Source organism: Fistularia commersonii, chromosome 25 (genome assembly GCF_037954325.1).
Source record: "Fistularia commersonii isolate RoL2024-O1a breed Wild chromosome 25, RoL_Fcom_v1.0, whole genome shotgun sequence".
Taxonomy (NCBI): domain Eukaryota; kingdom Metazoa; phylum Chordata; class Actinopteri; order Syngnathiformes; family Fistulariidae; genus Fistularia; species Fistularia commersonii.
In genome coordinates this window covers 8781379-8802276 of record NC_141308.1, presented here as the reverse complement: position 1 = coordinate 8802276, position 20898 = coordinate 8781379, and the positions used below count along the sequence as shown (strand labels likewise).

The window sequence follows — 20898 nt, the reverse complement described above, 5'->3', positions numbered from 1 at the left end:
ACTACAGATGACTAAGTATGCTTTACAGAGTTACTAACCAGTAACACAAATACTGAAGACAGCTGTCATTTTGGTTGCATAGATCCATCTTAGATGGCACATAAACGTAACAAACACCATAAACACCCAGTGCTCACAAGTGGGAACTCCAACGCTTACACGATGGACAAAATGGATAAACTCTATCTACTCATCTAGAAACCCAATGCTGGTCAGAGCTGGATCAATTGTCCACTCACACCACAGAGCTCCGGCAGTCCCAGACCTCCGGGCCACAGTAAACCAAGACAGTCCTAAAAAATCTCCAGAGCCTGTAGCATTTTCAGGCAAATCTCATCCACGTTGTCCTGCCAGCGAGGAGCTTTTTAACCGCCGCAGAGCCCCATCGGGGATACAGCCGAGGCCATCTCCTCCACAGAGGGGAAGGCCAACGGGGTTTAGGAAGTCCCACCACCTGATGGCGCTTATCCCTTCCAGGTCAGTAGATTTCAAGAAAATCAAATCCAAAAAGACTTTGACCGAACACTTGTCATCTTCTTTAAGAATTATGAATGGTTCATAAAATGGTAGTATATTTACCTTTTTTTTCCCCAAAACATTCTGTCGCCATCAGAAGCAAATAACTTTCCAGTTGCAAGCAAGTGGCATAAAGTGTGTTAAGCTGAAATATAATACACAGCATTAAAAAATAAATAAAATGTTTCTCTACCGTTTTTAAGTCGTATGTCGCCAGTCTAAATCCTAGCTCACTGGTATTATGGTCTGTTTCAAGTCTCAAGTAATATCATAAAAACATTAATAGGGAGAGATGTTTTTCTTTATTTGACAGTACAATAAATGCTTATAGATTTTTATGAGACAGCCACATGAGGATGACTAGAACACATATTTCAAGGTTTCATATATATGTATATACATATATATACACACACTCACACACACGCACACACACACACACACACACACACACACAGATGATAGATAACTAACATGTGAATCTTTCTTTAAACATGCAGGATAGCCTCTTTCTCATTATTGTGCTTCCAGACTCCCACCAGGGCATTGCTCACTAAGTGTGAAAATCGAACTTTGACAACAGCATTAAATCCTTGTCCTTCATTCAACAATTCACCGCAGCTTTGTCATTCATATCATTTCAACAACTAGAAGCTGTCTACTTTTGTATGCGGATGGTTCCACGATGCATGGTTCCTCCTTTTTTTTTTTTCTTTTTTTTTTGGTTAGCAGTTACATATGAGTTGGCTTATCATTAAAAATACAAAAATATATTACCTCTGTAGTTATTCAAGGAAAGCATTTGCACATGTAGTAGCAGTATCTGTTACCTTCATTGTGAATTTGTTGTACCTCACACAAGTAACAAGGTATTTTCTATACATGAAATTCAAGTAAAAAAAAAAAAAACAAACAAAAACCTCCGGTCAAACAAAAAAAAAGATACTCAAGGACCTCATGCATAATGCATTCTGAGAAAAACAGGGAAAAAAATAACTGTGACAAGTACAAAGGAAAATAGCATCTTATAATATTTCTTTCCATAAAGTATATATGTATGGGGTCTAGTTTTCTCAAATTGAATGGGTCCAGCCCACGGTCCTGTAACCTGTACAGAAACGCATGCATCTCAGTGGATCGGTTTCCTGAGCATTTTTACGTCCTTACCCACATACAGAAAAGCATCCTCTGGACTTTCACAGATTTGAGGGACAAAGAAACCGCCCTTGTGTCATTTGGTAAAGCTAGGAGATTTACTGACCTCTGACCTGCATAGACTAGTCTTCCACACATAAGGATAACAATCATAAGCAAGAGGAGGGTAGAGGACACTTGGAAGGTTCCAAACAAGTTTTTTTTTTTTCTGGACATCTTGAACCAGTACCACATGGCAAATATGAAAAGAGCCCATTCTTTTTTTTTTTTTTTTGAGTGCGTTGTTTAACTACAGGGAGACCAAACCAGAACCGAAAACTAGCATTTCAAAGAGTCAACAGATCGCAAGACCGTAGTTGCAAATGGAAACTTGTTAGGGAGAAGCAGAGGAGACAAAAAAGGCATTTCTTACCGTTCTTTTTCATTTTACCAGAAGTAAATGATACCGTTACAGTGCAGCATTGTGCATTTTTTTTTTTCTTCAGTGTTCAGTCTGTACACATTTCAGACACACTTCCGTGTAAGCATTTCGGGGAGATACTGTTGATTCCCACCATTTGATTTTTTTTTCTTCTTTTTTTGCTGTATATAATATATATTAAGATCACAACTTGCATAGTGTAACAGCGGAGCACACAAAAGAAACACTGCACATCCTTCTCCCAATGATTCCAGCTTTTTAAAGCGAGAACTAAACTTCTAATCTGCAGTGCAGCTGGCCATCAGCCATCTGCGTTCCTGCTGCTTCGGGTGGATGACAGACAACATGGCCGAGAGAGGGCACTGAATAATACTGATAGACAAAATGAAACAAAACCAAATACTGCAGAGATCAGTGCTATGAGTACACAAGACTTGGAATAGAGGCGATTTTTTTTTCTTTTTTACAATAAGACTGCAGAGTATTGGGGTTATACATCTAGTACTTTGGCTCAGTAGAAATTACACTCAAAAAAAAAAAGGAATATGTGCACCACGTGCATTGTGTCTTTGATTATACTATTGTACAAAAGTGTTAATGTCAGTTTACTGGTATCGGATGAATTCCAAAACCAAGGACAGATCATCTGTTGGCTACAACAAAAATGTCAGCAAACTGAATGACCTATTGACTAATTGAATGCTAGTTCAGTGTTTCCAACAACACTTCCTCAGCCAGTCCTCTACTTAGTATTTATAACTGTTTCCTTTCTTTTCAACCTGTATGAGCCGCTATCTCCCATGACTTCGTTAGATCCAACCAGGTAGTGAAAATAATAGTCAGTTCGCTGGATGAAGCCAGATGTGCTCGCGGAGTACCACTGTAAATGAACTAAAGGCGGTAAAAAAAGTAAGTGGGGGGGTGTCTCTAGTTTGTTAATATGAAGAAGGCCAAATTTGTTGAGGTCCATCGCACTCGTTTAGTTCCTATGAAGAAAACAGATGAAATATAACTCCATCCTGCCTTCTTAAATGTATTAGTGCAGGGAGAAGAAATCAAGACACCTGAAAAAACAGGAGCGTTTAGGCGTTATGACCCTGATTTTGGCTCCTCTTAGCACTCCTATTTTATGCTGCACCGGCAGATCTTGTTTCAGTCACATGCTGGCAAAATATTAACCAGGCCATAATGTCTTTAGCTAATAACTTGCTGCTGCTCTTTTGGTTCTTAGTGTGCTGTTTGCTGTTTTCACAGTCCTTCGCTTATGTCAGTTGGCTGCCATTTCAGTTCATGGCGTGCTGGCGGATCGTGTGGAAGATCCAGTCCATCTTGGTAGTCCAGCCGCCATGGTGAGCGTCATTCATCTGCTTCATGAAGTAATCGAGGGCCTCCTGCTCTGACTTGTCCAGGGCCAGGGTCTTGCGAATGTAAGCGATGTCGTCGAATGACTGAAGCTCAGGCATTCCGGAGCCCAGCATCATGGAGAAGAGGTTGATGAAGAGGTTGGCATGTTGCCGGATTGCCAAGTATGCCTTGTAGCACATCTCCTGGAACCTGAGGCGCCGATGGAAATAACTTTTAAAGGAAGGATTACGGCATGGAAGTATGGCTAAAAAGACAAACGTACCCAAGTTGTGGCAAAAGGAAGACTAGGATTATAAACGTTTAACCCAATTATGGAATTAAATTGGTTCTGTTGCACTCTGTAAACCATGCATGTTTTTTTTTTTTTTCCTAAATGAATCGCATTTTAGCAGTTTTGTTACCTTTCAAACTCCCTTGTTTTGGTGCATTCTTGAGTTCCTTTGCTAATAACAATCAAGAAGTCCTGCGTCAGCACGAATGGCACACGTTCTCTCTTGTAACCAAACTTCTTCTTTTTATGGTCAAGAAAATGTCCAAAATCTATGTGGAACAGCTGTAAAAAAAAAAAAAAAAAAAAAAAAAAAAAACATTATTTAGCAGCAGCAAAATAAGACATGTGGAAAGGTTGTGAAAACCTGATCTTTACCTGTCCATCATCTTTGACCATGATGTTGCTATTGTGTCGATCGCCTATGCCCAGTATAAATGTAGCTACACAGTAGCCTGCACATGACCGGGTGAAGAGATCAATGGCCTGGTCATACCTGGAACCGTAAACGGGGAATTTCAAGCAAAGGAGGGGCTTCAGAATGTGCTTGCGGCTCTATTCTCAGATACACAGATCATTTCAGGGATAACATCTTCACATTGGTCATCACTAACAGGACAACCACCCTGTGCACTAGGTCCACTCACATCTCTCCCTTGTTTTTATCCTTAAGCCACTGATGCAGTGTGTGGCTGTTAAACTGCAGTGCCCCCTTCAGGCCTCCTTTACACTGGATCTGCATGATCGTGTGAGAATTCCTCACCACCTCAATCAAACCCACACAGTCGCCAATTGACAGACAACCGTAGGGGAGCATCCTGGAGGAAAGAGGACAGAAAGCATAAACAGAGGTAGAAGACAAAGAAAACCTAGATAAGAGATAAGTCTGTCATCCCACACATGAATATGGATGGACTTTATATTTAATGACCCGAGGTGGCTGGCAGGGGTTGCCACTAATCTGCATTTAGCCACAGAGTAAGAAACATGAAAGGTATGCAGCGCCTGTTAATGTGTACCTGCATCCTTGCTGCCATGGTGAAGTAAGAAGCCTACCTGAGATCAAGGCCCTGGTTCTGCCAGATGTTCTCCATTATCCTAATGATCTGCAGCGTCAGCATGTCCTGCCTCAGATCTGCAGAGGCAGAGAGAGACAAGGAGGTGGGTGAACGGGGTGGTGAATATCAGATGCGAGCTGCTCTTTGATCAACCATGTGATGCATTATGGAGCAGAGCTATCAAAGTCAGTTTGGTCACAGATGGTGCAGCAAAATGCACAAGGTGCTGCAGTAAAGTGCAATTCAAAGGACATGGCTTTTCCTTTTGGACGCCATGTAAAAAACATGAATGCAGTTGTGTTTGCGTTCCATGATAGTCCCCTACAGGCCAAGCATTCTCATGACATGTAACTTTTCTGCATGCATGTGTGTGCAACAAAGATGCTCATTCATATATTCATTCATTCATTGATAGAGGGACTGCAAGAACACATTCAACATACCGTCCCCATTTTTGAAGATGATTTCATTGTTCTGAAACAGGAGCTCTGACATCATATCTGGGTTTTCCCAGTTAAGCCACAGGGGTCGCTTGGCTGATGACATCATCCTGCATTCCTCCAGACTGAAACGAGAGAAAGGAATATGTAAAGAGCAGAAGGGAAGGCAGCGAATGAGCACAGCTACACCAGAAGCACACACACAGCTTTATCCAAACACAGTCATGTAAGTAGTGGTTTCTGCATGTTCTACAACTTCATTTCATTTATTTATATGCTTTATTCACAACCCCAAATGTTTGAATTTGAGGTAATAAAAGCTAATGAAGCAAATGCAGTCAAAAGAAACATAACCTACCGGAGGTTTCCCAGCTGATGCGCTGGATTCAGAGGGGAGGTGAAGCTCTGCAGGGCATCCATGTAGTCCGGTCTCCTCATCTGCTCCACCAGAAACTTCATCTGAACCTTAAAAGAAAGAAAGATGACCACAGATAAAAATACCTTGCTGTTACTTCTCCGAAGTGACGAACTGCTGCCGCCCCCCCCATTCTCATCATTCCTTCAACCATTTCACACTGACAACTTCAGCTGTCCTGGAGGCAAAATACTGTCTCTCTCCTAGATGGCCAAAACATCTGCGAACGATGCAGAAAATCATTAACGCAGAGAAAAAGGGAATCAATAAGAATCAAATTGCTCTTACAGCCTACCGAATGTTTCTGTATAAAGGAGAACTCAGGAGGGATAGGCTTGGAATTCAGCCTAAAAAGATAATGTTGCAACAACGTTGATCATGACAAATGCCCACCCAGCGCTACAACGGCAAGGTGACGATCATTTATTTGTTGTCAGGTTTTGCACTGTCTCTCGCTCGGACACTGACACAACCTTTATCTGAGGATCGCCCACACGTTCCGGGTGAGCATTATATAAAGGGATTTGTACTTTCACTATAGTTAATGGCAATAGTTATTATGCACACTATATGTAGCCTTATCATTGGAATTTTGGAATCATGTGCACGAAAAAAATTGTCCCCATAACTTTGATGTACATGCTAAATAAATTAATTATATCTGTGATCAAGTTTTTATGTGCCCTCCATTTTCGTGAATTTGTTGGTGAATTAATAAAGTCTGGGTCATATTTTTCCCTATTTCAAATTTCCCTGTTCATTAGCGGAGGTCTTGTCAGTTGGGGTTTTTATTGCAAACGATTTTTAATTCATCCATTCCATCATAATTTACTAGTCATTTCTCTAACCATGTAAAAACGGGCAGATGATCACTCACATAATTCATATTAGTCCACCTCTTCCGCGTGATTACTTTGTGAAAATATTGTCACGGTTGCACCGCCCCTTTTTGAATTCTACCGGGTTGTAATACTAATGATTAGAAAACCAAACTATACATATTACCAACAAATTGTGTTGTTCTTTTTTATATGACCATGAAACTTCAGTGAATCAATGTGAAGAACACAATATTGTTTTTCAAAGTTTTTCCATCGAACGTTTTCTTATATTCAATTTAATATGATAATTTTGACTTTTATTAAGTGTTAAATAGACTCGGGTAAAAATAAAATGAACTGTCTAAAGTGTTTCTCTGCACAATATAATGATACCTCTGTGGCCATTTGGTCCAGATATTGACAAGATTGAGCTCAGTGATTCAGCAGATTGCCATTAAGAGCTGCCAGCAGTCGGATTACCTTCTGTGCCTCATCCTTCTTCTCCTGTTTGAGGAGGTCAGTGAGATTGATGAGCTTCTCCATGGCCTCCACCTGTCTGCTCAGGTGCTTCAGGTACATACCACAAGCTCGACAGTATGACTCCAGCAGAAGGCCAAACCGCTGGCTAACTGTCTTATTGTGCATCTCTGATCTGAATGCATAAAGGAGAAGGAAAAAGGAGAAGAAATAGATCAATAATTAAGTGACACTCAAGAAAATATTTAACCTTTCAAGTCATTACTGCATCCATAAACATTGAGTCACATTAATATAAGACATTTAGTTCTACAATAAGTAATGTTTAACTTACTTTAAGTGCCAGAAGAAGAAATGTCCTATCCTCTGATTTGTTAATGCCTTTTTCAGAAGGAAACGTGCTAGTGGATTATCAAGGTACTGCTCATACTTCAGAACCTACAACAGAAAATGCAGAAGTATTCATTTTAATTCAAGGACATCTCTGGAGCCGTTTATCATGTTGTGAAGTCACTGCCTGAATAAATAAAAAAAAAAAGAACGAAAGAAAGCCTCATGCATATTTACAGCACAAATTAATGAGGACGCAACACACCTGAACCAGTTGAATTAAGTACTGGGAGAGTTTGTCATCTGTTAAATATTTATCAAGGCACTTTACAGCAAACTCTCGAATCATGGGATCAGGAAAGTTGCAATCTAGCAACTCCATGGCTTGTTCCGGCTTGATAGCAGGCCACTCCTTCAGAAGGCAATACATCTAGTCGGAGAGAGAAAGCATTTGCAGTCTACGATGCAGAAGACAAGGGTTGAAAGTATAAATATAAAGAACATATGTTCCCTGAGGTGAGCTACAAAGACAGGTTTCTTTTCCTCCAACAATTGTCCAGCCAGATAAAACCTGGCGGTATTTGGAAACCCAAACTTACCTGTGCAACCTCATCTCTAGAGTTCCATTTCACAGCCAGCAGGATCTTGGGAAGGATGTCGGGCATACTGGCACAGTAATGTCTGAAATGGTTTGGGAGGAGATACTTAATGCAATCACTGTAACCTAATCATTTTTTAATCGCGTTAAAGGTTGTAATGAATATCGAACACACCCGTACTGCTCACTAAGCACATGCACGTTACCTGTGCCTCCATAGAAAGTCTTTCTCCTGCTCAGTGATTTCAGACAGGGGGTCCCTGTTACACACCTGGCGAAGCTGCTCATTGTCGCTGTCTGTAAAGGGGTTGTCTCGTGCCACCCTGTTACTCTGAAGTGCATAAGAAAAAAATGGGGTCAAATGAAATTGGAACATCGGTGTCGCAGCTGTTTACACGATCTGCTTAGAAGGGAGCTTTATCTCAGGGTGGATGTGCTCTCTCACCAAACTGGTGTGGCAGTAATTAAAGCCAAGCTCTCTGGATATATTCCAGTTTGCATGGTCCTCAATGGTGGTCATATCAGGGAACTTGACGGGGCAGCTGAAATGGTCGAACTCCAGCTCCAGACAAGGTGTTTCCTGTAAGTTTAGATGATGGTAGAGGGTGAAAAGTCATTCAATGTATTTAAAACAGGTGCCTTCGGTGGGGGCAACCGATTAAAAAGTAATTCATTAAGTCAGATAAGCAGCCCGGTCGCTTTAAATAATGGGTAGCTTATATCCAGCACTGAAACTCTGCAGGCTGTTAACACTTACCTCTTCTCTATTAAAAACAGGTCATAAGTCTTAAGGGTAAAGCACGGTACATTATTAAAAAAAAAAAAAACTGCAATAAGATGTATCATAGTACTAGAGGCCCAACCAATAAGAAAACACAAAGAGTCCATTTTCCCAGCTGGTTTAATATTCACCTTATTTGGGTTAGAGCCTGTGACGCCAATAGGGTTGAGCAGGTCTTCCAAGCCATGTGGGACAGGCCACAGGTTGAGCGCCATCTTCCCTGCTACTAGTGTGTGGGTGTAGTCAAACAGGTTGATGTTGCCCCAAGCTAGAGGACAATGCTCCTACAGGACAATACCAGTTAGATGATTCATATACAAATTATTAGAAAACGCAAGAATCCCCAGGCTATGAAGCAGACAGGTGTAAAACAGGGGCAGTTGTTAGGCTTCTGTGCTGTTGCTGACTGCCTGCCTTAACTGTTTTGAACTTCAGTTGGAATAAAAAAAAGGCAAATATAAATCTGGAGAAAAAATGAAGGTGAATATAGATGTTCTCTATATGTTAAATGCATTCACCACCTCAGCTAATTTAAACAGCCATCTTATGGATAGGGGATTGTTGTGAAAATGATGCACAGCTGTACTCCATGAAGTCTATAAGTCTCCGATAAAGTATTTGCTCCCCTATGGCTGTTCTGAAAGATTAGCAAATCAAGGAGTGTTTGTTTCTGAATGATGCTGGGTTTGGCAGTATGAAACTGCACTTACAGTTATCCCCAGTGACCAGATTAAACAGGACAGAGATTGGACGCATTTTTCTCTGCTAACCTCTTTAGCTCCCTTTCTCCCTTTCACAGAGCAGATGGAGAGACAGAGTCGGGCAGCACGAGGGATTTCTGGAATGTACATGTCGTAGTTCAGCCACTCATTCCACCTGCATAAATGGGGGGTGAATGCAATAACTACATCAGTGATTTGCAATCTTGATAGTCGGTGGCACAATATGATACAATACCTTGGGTTTGAACAGGGCACACGTTGAGTGTTGACATTGTCACACAACTGCTCTCCACCATGGTATATCCCAGTCCTCACATAGATCTGGAGGACAACGTATTTATGAAATTCATTTCAACTCCTCCTTGCATGAGGTCGGAGGACTTTATGAAATGTTTGCACAACTAATTAAACATGGCATAACAGGCTTTTTTTTGCGTTTGTACCTTGTCTATGTCTCTGATGTTGACATTGACATATGTGGCACAGAGTACCCTGATGCGCAGTGTCCCATTGATAGTCCAGAGAGATTTGGTGGCTGTTTCTCCGTTCATGTAAGGCGTAGCTGTAGATATTCGCCTTGCATATGACGGCATGGCGAAGTTGTCCATTGGCAACTGGGAATACAGGCTGTCCTTTGCCATTAGCATCAGGTTAGGCATCCGCCCCAACATGATGCAGCTGCGTATGTACTATTGAGGACAGACAAGGTGACATTTAGAAAACACATCCATCCATTTCTAGATTATCAGGCTGCAGATTATTACATTACGCAGCAGCAAATACGGATGCGGCGCTTTGTATGTATCATGATGTGCGCATTCCATTGATGGATCAGCAAATTTTACAGACATATTTTTACAGACAACTTAATCTGAAGTCATTTATGTCAGAGGCATTTAAGAGATGATTCTGATTAATATGAAGTGAGTCCATCCCCCCTGTATGTACAACTGCATCAGGCCTGAGATTAAATTAGATTACCTTGTACTGACTCAGAGGGTATTTCTCCAGTAGGTACTCGTCACAGCCACACACTTTGAGGATGTACTTTCCTTGATACTCCTGCACACACATCTTTAACTGCTCCTGTGAGAGCAGCATGCTACGTGTCTTCTTCCGAATGGCTTCAGCAATCACCTGCTCTGGCACGTAATCATGGTTGATCTTGAGGGTGTATTTCTGTTTGTCATTGCTGGGTGACACGATAACCCAGATGACAACAATTATCTGACCTGGAAAAATATGTATATAAAAAAATTTGACAACAACAACACACAAAATTTTTGCAACATATCTCTTCTCTTTTTAGTTAAAAAACTTTTTTTTCCCCTAGAAAACTATATCTCACCTTTATCAAGTTTATTATATATGTGCTTGGGGAGTTCTGCTGAAGATTCTACATTGGGGGGATAAACATATAAAGCTCTACTATGGGGTCCATTACAGTCTCTGAGGTCCACAGCCTCTTTGCATACATTCAAAATGTTCCTCCTGAAGTCTTGTACTTCTGGGTCTTTCACCAAATCAAACTCACATATGGGCATTCCAATAGCAAAACCTAAAAGGAAAAAAAGTGTTAAACACAAGTTGGCAGTTTTCATACATCATTTTTCATCATGTCAAATAACATCTGAAAGTTGATGAGTGCAAAGTTATACGGAGTATGACTGAATACATGCCAAACATATCACTGTTATTAAAATCCCCCTAATAGCTGATAATGCCCTTTTAAAGGCCGATTGACACTATTACATGTGAATAGATGAGGTTGTAAGACTTAAGATGGTACCATACCTATTTCTCTATTGAGAATTTTCTCTTCTCTGTTACCCACTGGCTCAATGACTTTGAGGAAGGCCTGGAAGAGTCTAAGATCACACAACCTTCTGGTTTCATCATAAAACTCCTCACGCTCTGCCTCTTGGGTGACACTGACAAAGATGTAGGAGCTCTCCTCTTGTAGTAAATGGTAAAGTGGATATTTCCTAGCTTCTTTGAAAAGCTCATGCTTGACTGTGATCAGTGTGGCCTCCCGGAGGCACTCCAATGTCAGAATCATACCATTTGGCAGGAGACAGTCAACCAGGATGCTTGGGGGCATCAAGTGCATCCCCCATAGCTCTCCCGAGGACGGCCTAGGAGGCATGGTTGTGCAAGCAAATCCGCTTTTATCAAAGCCTGATAACTATGGAATCAGCAAAAACAATCAGCTGCAAAAAAGAAGAAAAACAATCAAATAGGTATAATCATGCACTGAGCTTGTTGTGAATATTATATATACTGAGCTGCATAGGATCCGTATGCTAAACATGTATGCATTATTAATACATTGTATAAGTAGTCTATAGTTAGGGGTGCGCCACTAAAGAAACATAATGTGGTCGTGCGACTGTGTTGGTCTTAAACAATTGGGATTCACCCATTAGAATAAAACATGACTATGCCATGTTGATTTTGTACAACGCAACCATCCCATTACTGCACTTATCAATATGACATCCAATATGACGTTTCTGGCTGACGCTTCTAGCATCACGAAAGTATGTCAACACATACACAGAGGCGGATCCTAAAACAGCAGCAGTTTGGAAAGTTGACAGTCGATTTTTAAGAATAATTTTCCCTCAAATATGGTAGTCATCGAGTGGACTTGGTCGTGGATGTTTGGTTTAATTAACGCTTCATCGGGAATCATGTAAACAAACTTATCGACAACTAGCCTCTATCATACCGCAAGTGAAGTGCATCTCACAATGCTAAAATTCATATTTTAATCAAAGCTCGACGGTCATCTCGATCGATGTCGTGTTTGTATGCAGCATGGTGTGTACACGTTAGTTTTTGTTTGTTAGCAACGTTGCTAACCATGTTAGCCAAGTTCACTTAAGCAGATCAATGTCATTTGCAAAATGAAAACCTCGACTCATTCCTAGCGCCGTGTGCGCCCGTATAACATAAATAAACGCAACTTGGTAAAGTTTTGTGTCATGATCTTGATGACCGCTGAATCATCAAAGTAAACACATAGGAAACAAGGAAATATAGATATATACATAGCGCTAACTACCTGTGTCAGGGAGCTAACGCCATCCGGTTGGCCGCGATGCTAGTCAGCCTGCGCAGCCATTAGCAGCGGCTAGCTGAGCAAATCCCATTCGTGCCAGCTCTGGAAGGCAAACATTTGTCCATCCAAATAACGATAAGGGGGGGGCGGTCTGTCCGGCTCTTGTTGAAAAGTCGCCTCTAAATCCCGGTGATTTTGCCAACGCCTAATAGCCGAGTTTGGCTGTAATACTTCATGATGTTCTTGTGTTGTCCTGCAAATGAACCGCACAGTATGGTAGGTGGCTAGCTCAACACACACACAAATACACACACAGCTAGCAGCCGCTGGTCAGTGCTGCCTGCTAGCAGACTCGACATGACGGACCGCCCTCTCCAGTCAGTGAGTAAATGTTTGCTGCTGGAGAATGCTGTTTGTCATGGGATGAGGCTGAAGAATTTGCTGGAAACTGCCCGATCACTGTTTTCTCTTTTTCTTTTTTTTAACCCCAGCCACCGATTAAATACTTCTTTAAAAGCGCCATTTGAACACATGGGATGAAAAAGTGGCAATTATTTTGTGCTGCTTCCGAGTCATATGCAAAGCTTACAGCAAATGATTTCTCCAGCATGGCAGACTCCTGATACAAGCTCTTTGCAAATGTATATGTCTGGCAATCGGTGAAGTTATATGTAAACAAACCTTAACTTTGCGAAAACAACTCTTAAATTGAATGTCAGGAATGTAAAACAATCAGAAAATAACAGCTTTGTATTTGTTGGGATAATCCATTATTAGTTATGATTTGGATTAGAACATTTTCAGTCTTCTACAATTAAAAAAAGAAAACCGTACAACCCAGGAAATTACATTTTCTCATACATCATAAAAAAGGCAGTAGTTTGGCCCAAAAGAACATGTTTTTCCAGATGGTATGTTATGTTGAAAATGCAGAATCTCTATTTTTTTCAAAAGCCTAAATTACAGTCTTTATTTTCATTATTAAATTGCAGCTATAATGCACAGTAGGAGATTTAGGGATGTACTGAAAAGACATGAACTTAGTCGGTTCTGAGAATGCGGATTAAGGCGGAGGCAAATGATTTGCTGCGATGACCCCTGAGTGGAACAACAGAAAGGAAAAGAATTATAATGCACAGTATTCAATTATAAGGTATTTCTTTCAATGAACACCCAAAAAAAATGCAAAGAAGTAGCATGAAACTGTGAGCTGATGAGAACGATATTCAAGAAAAATTACTTTCGATTTGTGTGTATGTCATGTTTACTCATGATAAAATGACAATATTTGGTCACGAGGAAAATTGGGAACAGAGATTGGAAAACTTAATTTTCTCTAAGAAAAATTCAAGAAAGTGCTCAAAGTCTGAACATAGGTCTACAATGTCAACATTTTTCAAACAATAATGCTTTGCTGTGATTGGATTATCATTATTTTAAACCATATTTAGCTCAAAACACATAGGAAAAAAAACAGTTTTTAAACATACCCAAACCTATTTTCAATGTTACAACAACATGCAGAATCCGGTAATACTTTTCCATGTAACTGCTAGTTCCATGTCAGAGAGTTTCCTCCTCTCAACATTCAGTCGCTTTTCTAAACAGTTACATCCTCTATCTGGAATAAAGGTCAGCCGTCTAAAGATCTCAGCCAGAGAAGGAAGTTTGCAATAGGTCACTAAAGGAAATTTGGTTAAAACAGTTCCTTTCATGTCCCGTGTCCATCACCAAATGATCATATTGTTTGGCTTTTGCAGCTGCTGCACATATTTCACCTCTTGATCTTCCCTATCTCTTCACACAGCCTTGAGAGGTACTGTGTGAGCTTCACCATCATGATGATGAGGGCCCCTCCTGTGAGCATGCAGGAGGGCCAGAGCAGCGAGTGGAAGACAACACTGTGGTCATACAGCCGTGTCAGGAGAACGGTCTCCTGCTGATCGCCGGGGTCGTAGTAACAAGAGACCTGCTGGTTCACCTTCAGGCGCTCAGAGATGTTCATGATCATGGTGTGCATGGCGGCGCTGTCTTTTTGACACCTCGGCACATAGAAACACTGCAATGATAGGATTGAAACGGACATTACCTTAAGTGCAATTTGAGAGAGCTCGCCATTTGTTTCGGTACCACTGGCTAAAGACACGCCGCTTTACATCGTGATTCATAATTTCACAGTCTACATCCGGATCACTTTTTTGTTTCAGTTCATGGTTTTTAGAATCATGGACAAATGCAAAGTGCAAACTTGAAACTTGAAATATAAAAAAAAATATTATATTTAGACATTTTATATTGTTTTTTTTTAAATGTCAGAAATTTCAAATTTCTGGTAAGTTGAATTGTGTATTTAAAAGATTGTTTCGGGTTAGTCTCTCTCTTATTTCCCTGCCTTCAGAAGGCATATATGCAGATAAGACGTTACCAGGAACAAACTCACTTTGTATTTGTTGTCTTCCTAATGTTTGATTCTCCGCACAAATTTCATGTTTGATATATATACCGGTATATGATATGTATATATATGCAAATAAAGAAATGGGCTCTGAATATCTATGATACTTTTTTTTCTGCATCATCCACCCTTTCTTCATACATTATCTTTCTGGTTTTTCAACTTGATCATAAATTATCCATATTCTATTAACATTTTCTATTGTTGTTGAAGTCTACAACTAGGCCAACATTTGACAGCCGTTGTCATCATTTGAAACGGTCCAGTAACTGCCAGTATTTTCCCTCAGGCTCTGTACTCACTTCAGAGCTGGCATCCTGGGTCTCTTCATTGTGAGATAAGCGGCTGACGCGGCCCGTATTATTGACGCTCACGTAGACCTGCAGACAGGGGTATTTGGAGACTCTCCAGCAGTCTGACCCACAGTTGTAGGAACAGTTCATGTCTGATGTGACGGTGGAGTTGAGCACAACACACACACCTTCCTCTGTCCACACACTGTATTGACATTTAAACGAGACCCATTTTAATGCAGAGAAGCAGAGAACATCAGGGGGATCTTATGGTGTGAAACAACGCTTGGGATGCTATTGATTTAGATAAGGCTTCTATGTTCTGCTTTTCATTTTAAGAAAAACTGTACCTGTCTGCATAGGAGCGTAATATTGTGATCCCCAGGACAAAGTACATCATGACAGAGGAGAGGATCATTCCCAGACCCAGGAGAATGGCCCGATCCTCTCCAGGCTTGAGAGCTGTCACCGTCTTCTTCTTGTCCAATAAATCAACCTCGCGGAACTTCTGATAAATGGACCTGATGGTGAGAGAACATATGAGGAGGAAGCATATCATTACCTAAAAGCCACACTGCAAACATAATGAACATGCAAGACAAATTGCACCTCCTTTCATTTCCTCCTCCTGCTCCCGCTGTATTTTTGGCCCCTGCCACGAAGAACATCTTTCCTGATGATTCGGGTCCTTTATTCAGTGAAGCAGAATGGAAGGATTGCTGGAAGGACCTGTAAATAATCACAGCCAGAATACCATTAGCACAGGATGGAGGTCTTCATCTTGTAAAATTGCTGTGTATATGAAACAAAACAGCACACACGACAATTAAGGGAAGAACACGTTGTACGGTACCTTTGGTGCATTTTGCTGCAAAATCTTTTTGTAAATATCCCTTAATACTTTTCCAGAAATTAAAAATATGCCTCTCTTCATAAAACTGCACGCAGCCCGTCCTCATTTTCCTTGTACTATGTGTTTGAGCAGGAATCACTCCTATTATAATGGACTTCCTGGTCCCGGTCACGGGTAAACATCACATTTTCCACACAAAGAAAACACTAAAAAAAGGCCAACCAGAGGACAGACACATAAAAGGTGTTAATGCTGATGATGTTCTCATTGTAAAACCTACCTGTTGTATCATGAAGATTTCTGCTGTCAACACAAAGTCATTGGCTCCTTACATGTGACTCCTCTTTGCTACCTTTTGCACAAAACACAGTAGTAACTACTATGAGCTGTTAATTTTGGCAGGTGTTTAACAATTCAAAGCAAATAGCCATTTTTTTGTTATATTTCATTATATTTCAATATTTTGCAATGTAAGGAATATATTTTTTCATGTGTATATATATATGTGAATATAGGGGTTAATGTAGTATATGAAATACTAACACTGATTTTTATTATCTCTTTTCTTTTCCTCCTTATTTTGTAGCCAAAATATGCTGTTCCCAATAATTGTAAAAAATAATTGCTGTTTGAAGGGTTATCTGTCTACAAATGAGTTTCATCACATCCCTAGTTCGAGATGAACTGTTGGATGAGATAACTACTCTGAATAGACATTGATTTAAAAACATCCTATGGAATATATTTATGGAGAATGTCAACATTCTATGAGGTCACACTGCTAGTTATTGTGTTACTATCAAGAGTATTAAGAATACTACCAGTCGGTTAAGTTAAAACAATCCCGACTTATTTTATTAATACAAACACTGAATATCTTAGTACAGTTACCATGTTTTACGAACACGTGAGTTGAAAAAAAACACACTGTTTTCATTTTGCGGGGGATCATTTCACTGTCTGCCAAGAGCAGAATAGTTTGAAAAACAAGCCAACAAAGTTCTTCGTAGATGAGTAATTTCCTCATTGTACATTCCCAGCTGCTTCAGGGAAATGTTGCTGAGGGACAACTACAGTGTGACACAAGACCTCTGAAGGAAACCATGAATGCATAAATACATAAATGCAGTTAATGCTCTCCCGGAAACATTCCATACCATTTTGCATGCATACTTGCCTTGAAGAATCACACTTACATGAATTTTATGCTCTGTCTTATAAGTTTTCTCCTCCGAATGAATATGTTGACCATTGGCTCCCAAGTGCCACAAGTTCCACACATACCTGTATTGATTTCAGCCAAACATGGACACACACATTTTGAGAATGACGCCTTACTCCTTGTACCAACTGTACAATCGTGCCAAAGTTCTTAAAGGTTTTTAAAAGTTTCGTGGTAGTCTTGTAGTTGTCTGTGCTTCACACTCCAGGGAGGCTGGACTTAAAGTGGTAGGTGACGTCCTACCTTATTGCTCATATAGAATTCCAAAGTGTCACTCAAAATTATGATTCATAGCACAGGAGGGCAAATGGTTTCATTGAGACCAGTATGACCTTGGAGAGTTCCGAGAGGAAACAAACTTGAAACATGTAAAGCACACATTTTTCATATTCCTGATTTGCCTTCGTGCCTTTCCAATAATTTGCCTATATAATTACATTTTATCAACGATAAATCCCAAGTCTATTAAGTGTAATGCTCAGTGGTTTTGCTGTTTGGTAAAAAAAAAATTGTAGCCTATTGCAATGTGTAATATATTCCCGGGGACACAATGCTTTTTGGATTTTGATACTGGGTTGAAAACAATTTCTTACGTCCATATGTCTAGCATCTTTCTGAAGTAAATGTTATTTCTTTTTTAATTTAAACTAGATTACTAACATATGTAGTTCCAACAGGCTATTCCACAGTATCTTATTAGGATTTTATGCTTCGATGTAACAACAATTGGATGCAGCTCAAATATAATCAGTTTTATTGATAACAGAATCTATATGTTTTTTTTTTTTTCCCAGGTGTCAGTATAGGAATAGACACCTCTTCACCCCCCCGTAAAAACAACGGCATAAATAAAGGAAATATTAAGAAAGAAAATAAAGTCCAGGATCAACCTCTGGTCATCTTATCTATTTGAGGTAACAAAAGTTTAGTTTGGGGTGTGAATCTTGCAAAACGTGCTTCAGGTGAAGCACCTGTATCGATAGAGTCATCAGATAAACTGTTGATAGGGAGACAGTATTGTGCAGCTGATGAGATACCCCAAGGCTTGGCAAAGTATGAAAGTGTTTACCCCAGCAGGAACATATTGTTCTGAGCTGAGACAGACTATTATCAGTTAACTGATCCGGGTGTGTCTTTGGTTCATATTTCTTCCAGCTGCTTCCCTCTCATCCTGAAAGCGTGAATGAATGAGCAATGAATCAAGATGACATGTGACAGAACACATAACTGTAAAGCAGGTGTTTATGGCTGTTTGTAACTTTATTTGGATGTCCCATAGCTCATACAACTTGTGTAGTGAGAACATGTGCACCAGACACAGAGTAAAACCTGACCTACAAAACATTTGGCATTTATCCTCAAAAAAAAAAAAAAAAACAGTTTAATATATATTTCTTTGCATTTTGTGAGCTTAGCACGATGGAATTTAAAGCATGGCCCACTCTTAACATACTCTTTGATGAAGTACGTGACAGGATATATTTTTTGCCCTGTCCTTCCAGTGATTATTACTCCCGTCAGGTGTTCTTCTGTTTGATGTCTTTAAATAAAAGTCACAAGCTCCACAACGCAGCACCCCGCGGTTACAAAACGGGGGGACACTTGGCTCAAGCACACAAAATAAGCATACAATAGACTGTATGTCTCTGGCATGAGGTTCATATATTTACAGAGCGTTATCTGGGACAGTTTCAATGTTTGGTCATCCAGTCATAATAGGGTATTGGGATGATATTTACTGCCTTGTTGTTTTCCAAACAGACAGGTAAATCAATGTTTCATGCAGACACCCAATGATGAAGCAATTAAGACTAATATAGGCAGCTCTAAGACACATAGAGCCTGTGAAACACTGAGTCAATCAAAACACTTGAATTGAAATGAAAAAAAAGCACTGACATATTCCATTTCACAAGAATGAGGGAAGTACGATGTTAAATACCTTATACTGCCAGCTATGTGGCAGGAGTTGACCTTCCATTGGCTTCTATTAACTACATGGCCTGTGATAATCTGTATATCCCCTATGGTTCTCAATGGTGCCTGCTATAATCTTTTTCTTCGGACATCTAAATTATGATGAGCCCCAGCTTTCGTGCATGACTAATATACATACAATCCTTAGGATCCTACCTCCTGTTGCTTCGTTGTTAGTCCAAACATTTGCTACAAGCGGTAGTTGCTCCCCAGCATGCCCTGGGCTCACACGGACAGCAGCTGGCCACCGTTTATTTAAACTCTTACCACAAGTGAACAGGATGCCTACCATACCTGTGTTAGTAATACGAGTTCCCTGTACAATGTCATCTAGCTCAAAATGAATTGGTCCAAGCACAATGAGTCTTGGTTATACCTCCAAATAACTGGGGGGTTACGCAGCCTGGGTCCGGGTCCAAGTCTGTTGCAGGCCCTCCTCCGAGCCAAAGAAGTTAAAGTTATGAACTTTAACATTTTTTGTATAATTATTTTCTCAAGTCCACTGCCTTTCCATGTCATATATGTAAAATATATAGAATATATTCCACTTGAAATTTAGGACCCTTTTCAAGTTAAACATAAAAACATTGCTACATTTGACCACTAGATGTCTCTGCAGCCTCAGAAACTAACAGATGCATTCATTAAAGAGGGAGTTCCCTCCTTTCGAGGTCATCTGCTGCATTACAGCAACAACTCCCAAGGAATGCTTCGATATATGAGGGGAATCTTCCATTTGTGTAAAACTGCAAGAGTCTGAAATGATGTGTGAACATCACCGTGGGAGGGTCAGTCCGGTCAACACACTGGTCATTAGTGTGGGGGATTTTTGTCCTAATTTAATTGGGGCAATTACATTCATTGTTGTCAAGAGAATGCACAGGATTTATGGTGACAGTCTAGGGGTTAGAGAGCTTTCCTCTATAGCCTGTGATTTCCAGGACAGACAGCATTGGTCTGACCAGCTGCGGGATTTTCCCTCGCAGATGAGCCATCTTGGCTGCAATCATTGCTAATCCCTCTTGGTGCATGTGATTATGAAACACCAATAGCAGATGAGATTCTGCTAAGATTGTCGAACACACACCGTTTTTCATGCATTGCCTCTTGCAAACCTCATTCAGCGGATGACCAGAGAGAAGGGTATATTTTTGGGCAATCTCCCAGAAGAACTGCAGAGATCCATCCTGTTCCTTAGATTGGATGCTTTCCCTTTAATTAAGCCTTGGCCTACGATTTAGCCTTGGAAAAAATAACAGACTCTGCAGTAAGACAGCAGGAAAATGTACATAAATACAGCAAAATGGCGGTAAAGGGGACTGAATTGGCAAATAGAGAAGCATTCATACTCATTTGATGTTACACGTAAACATAGCTGTGTTGAAGTATGGTATGTCTGCAAATGCCACATTGGAGGTGGAATGAAATACAGAGGGGATGAAAGGCAATTCTGCTTCTTTGTTTCTGTGGCTCTAAAAATAGCTCTTGCTGAGCAGGCAGTTAAGCCAAGATGCAGTCCCTTCTTTGGTTCCCTTTCCTGTTTTTTTCTGTCACTTGCTATCTCGGTGCATAGTGGATGCATAATGGGTTTCTAATCAAATGTGTTGCAGTTTCAGCTCTACCCTCAACACAAGGAGTGTTGTTTATATTTTCCCAGTGATTGAGTA

General features: G+C 40.3%; 2 protein-coding genes across 4 annotated transcripts; both read right to left on the bottom strand.

The window, feature by feature from the left end:
- Positions 1-800: 800 nt before the first annotated feature.
- LOC147219145 (phosphatidylinositol 4,5-bisphosphate 3-kinase catalytic subunit alpha isoform) lies at positions 801-12820 on the bottom strand. Its single transcript, XM_086172400.1, has 21 exons — positions 12435-12820; positions 11162-11577; positions 10716-10925; positions 10349-10599; positions 9811-10056; positions 9603-9688; positions 9416-9521; positions 8777-8929; positions 8310-8444; positions 8071-8195; positions 7866-7947; positions 7532-7696; positions 7271-7374; positions 6940-7111; positions 5582-5688; positions 5227-5348; positions 4782-4860; positions 4373-4543; positions 4104-4221; positions 3859-4010; positions 801-3646 (listed from the first exon to the last, which is right to left on the bottom strand). Exons 2-21 carry the CDS (start codon positions 11511-11513, stop codon positions 3376-3378), a joined length of 3207 nt encoding a protein of 1068 aa, XP_086028526.1. The 5' UTR covers positions 11514-11577; positions 12435-12820; the 3' UTR covers positions 801-3375.
- Positions 12821-13193: 373 nt separating this feature from the next.
- Positions 13194-19533, bottom strand: LOC147219144 (calcium-activated potassium channel subunit beta-2-like). 3 transcript variants are annotated; one of them, XM_086172468.1, is made up of 7 exons: positions 19197-19533; positions 17229-17316; positions 16313-16384; positions 15789-15908; positions 15530-15700; positions 15189-15384; positions 13194-14490 (listed from the first exon to the last, which is right to left on the bottom strand). In XM_086172468.1, the coding sequence occupies exons 4-7, from the start codon at positions 15845-15847 to the stop codon at positions 14206-14208; spliced, it is 711 nt and encodes a 236-aa protein (XP_086028594.1). In that variant the 5' UTR covers positions 15848-15908; positions 16313-16384; positions 17229-17316; positions 19197-19533; the 3' UTR covers positions 13194-14205. The 3 variants fall into 3 exon arrangements, with proteins under 3 accessions (XP_086028594.1, XP_086028592.1, XP_086028593.1); XM_086172466.1 differs by lacking the exon at positions 16313-16384 and adding an exon at positions 16033-16238 and having other exon boundaries at positions 19197-19221; XM_086172467.1 differs by lacking the exon at positions 19197-19533 and having other exon boundaries at positions 17229-17482.
- Between the last annotated feature and the right edge of the window lie 1365 nt (positions 19534-20898).

What these genes read in the sequence shown, in the direction of transcription:
- LOC147219145 (XM_086172400.1), bottom strand. Translation starts at nt 11,513, where the DNA reads ATGCCTCCTAGGCCGTCCTCGGGAGAGCTATGGGGGATGCACTTGATG. An exon ending in AGAAGGATGAGGCACAGAAG is followed by an intron (nt 5,689 to 6,939) that starts GTAATCCGACTG and finishes CTTTCTTTTAAG; the next exon opens with GTTCAGATGAAGTTTCTGGT. An exon ending in CATCAGCTGGGAAACCTCCG is followed by an intron (nt 5,349 to 5,581) that starts GTAGGTTATGTT and finishes CTCTCGTTTCAG; the next exon opens with TCTGGAGGAATGCAGGATGA.
- LOC147219144 (XM_086172466.1), bottom strand. An exon ending in TTACGCTCCTATGCAGACAG is followed by an intron (nt 15,385 to 15,529) that starts GTACAGTTTTTC and finishes ATGTCAATACAG; the next exon opens with TGTGTGGACAGAGGAAGGTG. An exon ending in CCCAGGATGCCAGCTCTGAA is followed by an intron (nt 14,491 to 15,188) that starts GTGAGTACAGAG and finishes CTATCATTGCAG; the next exon opens with TGTTTCTATGTGCCGAGGTG.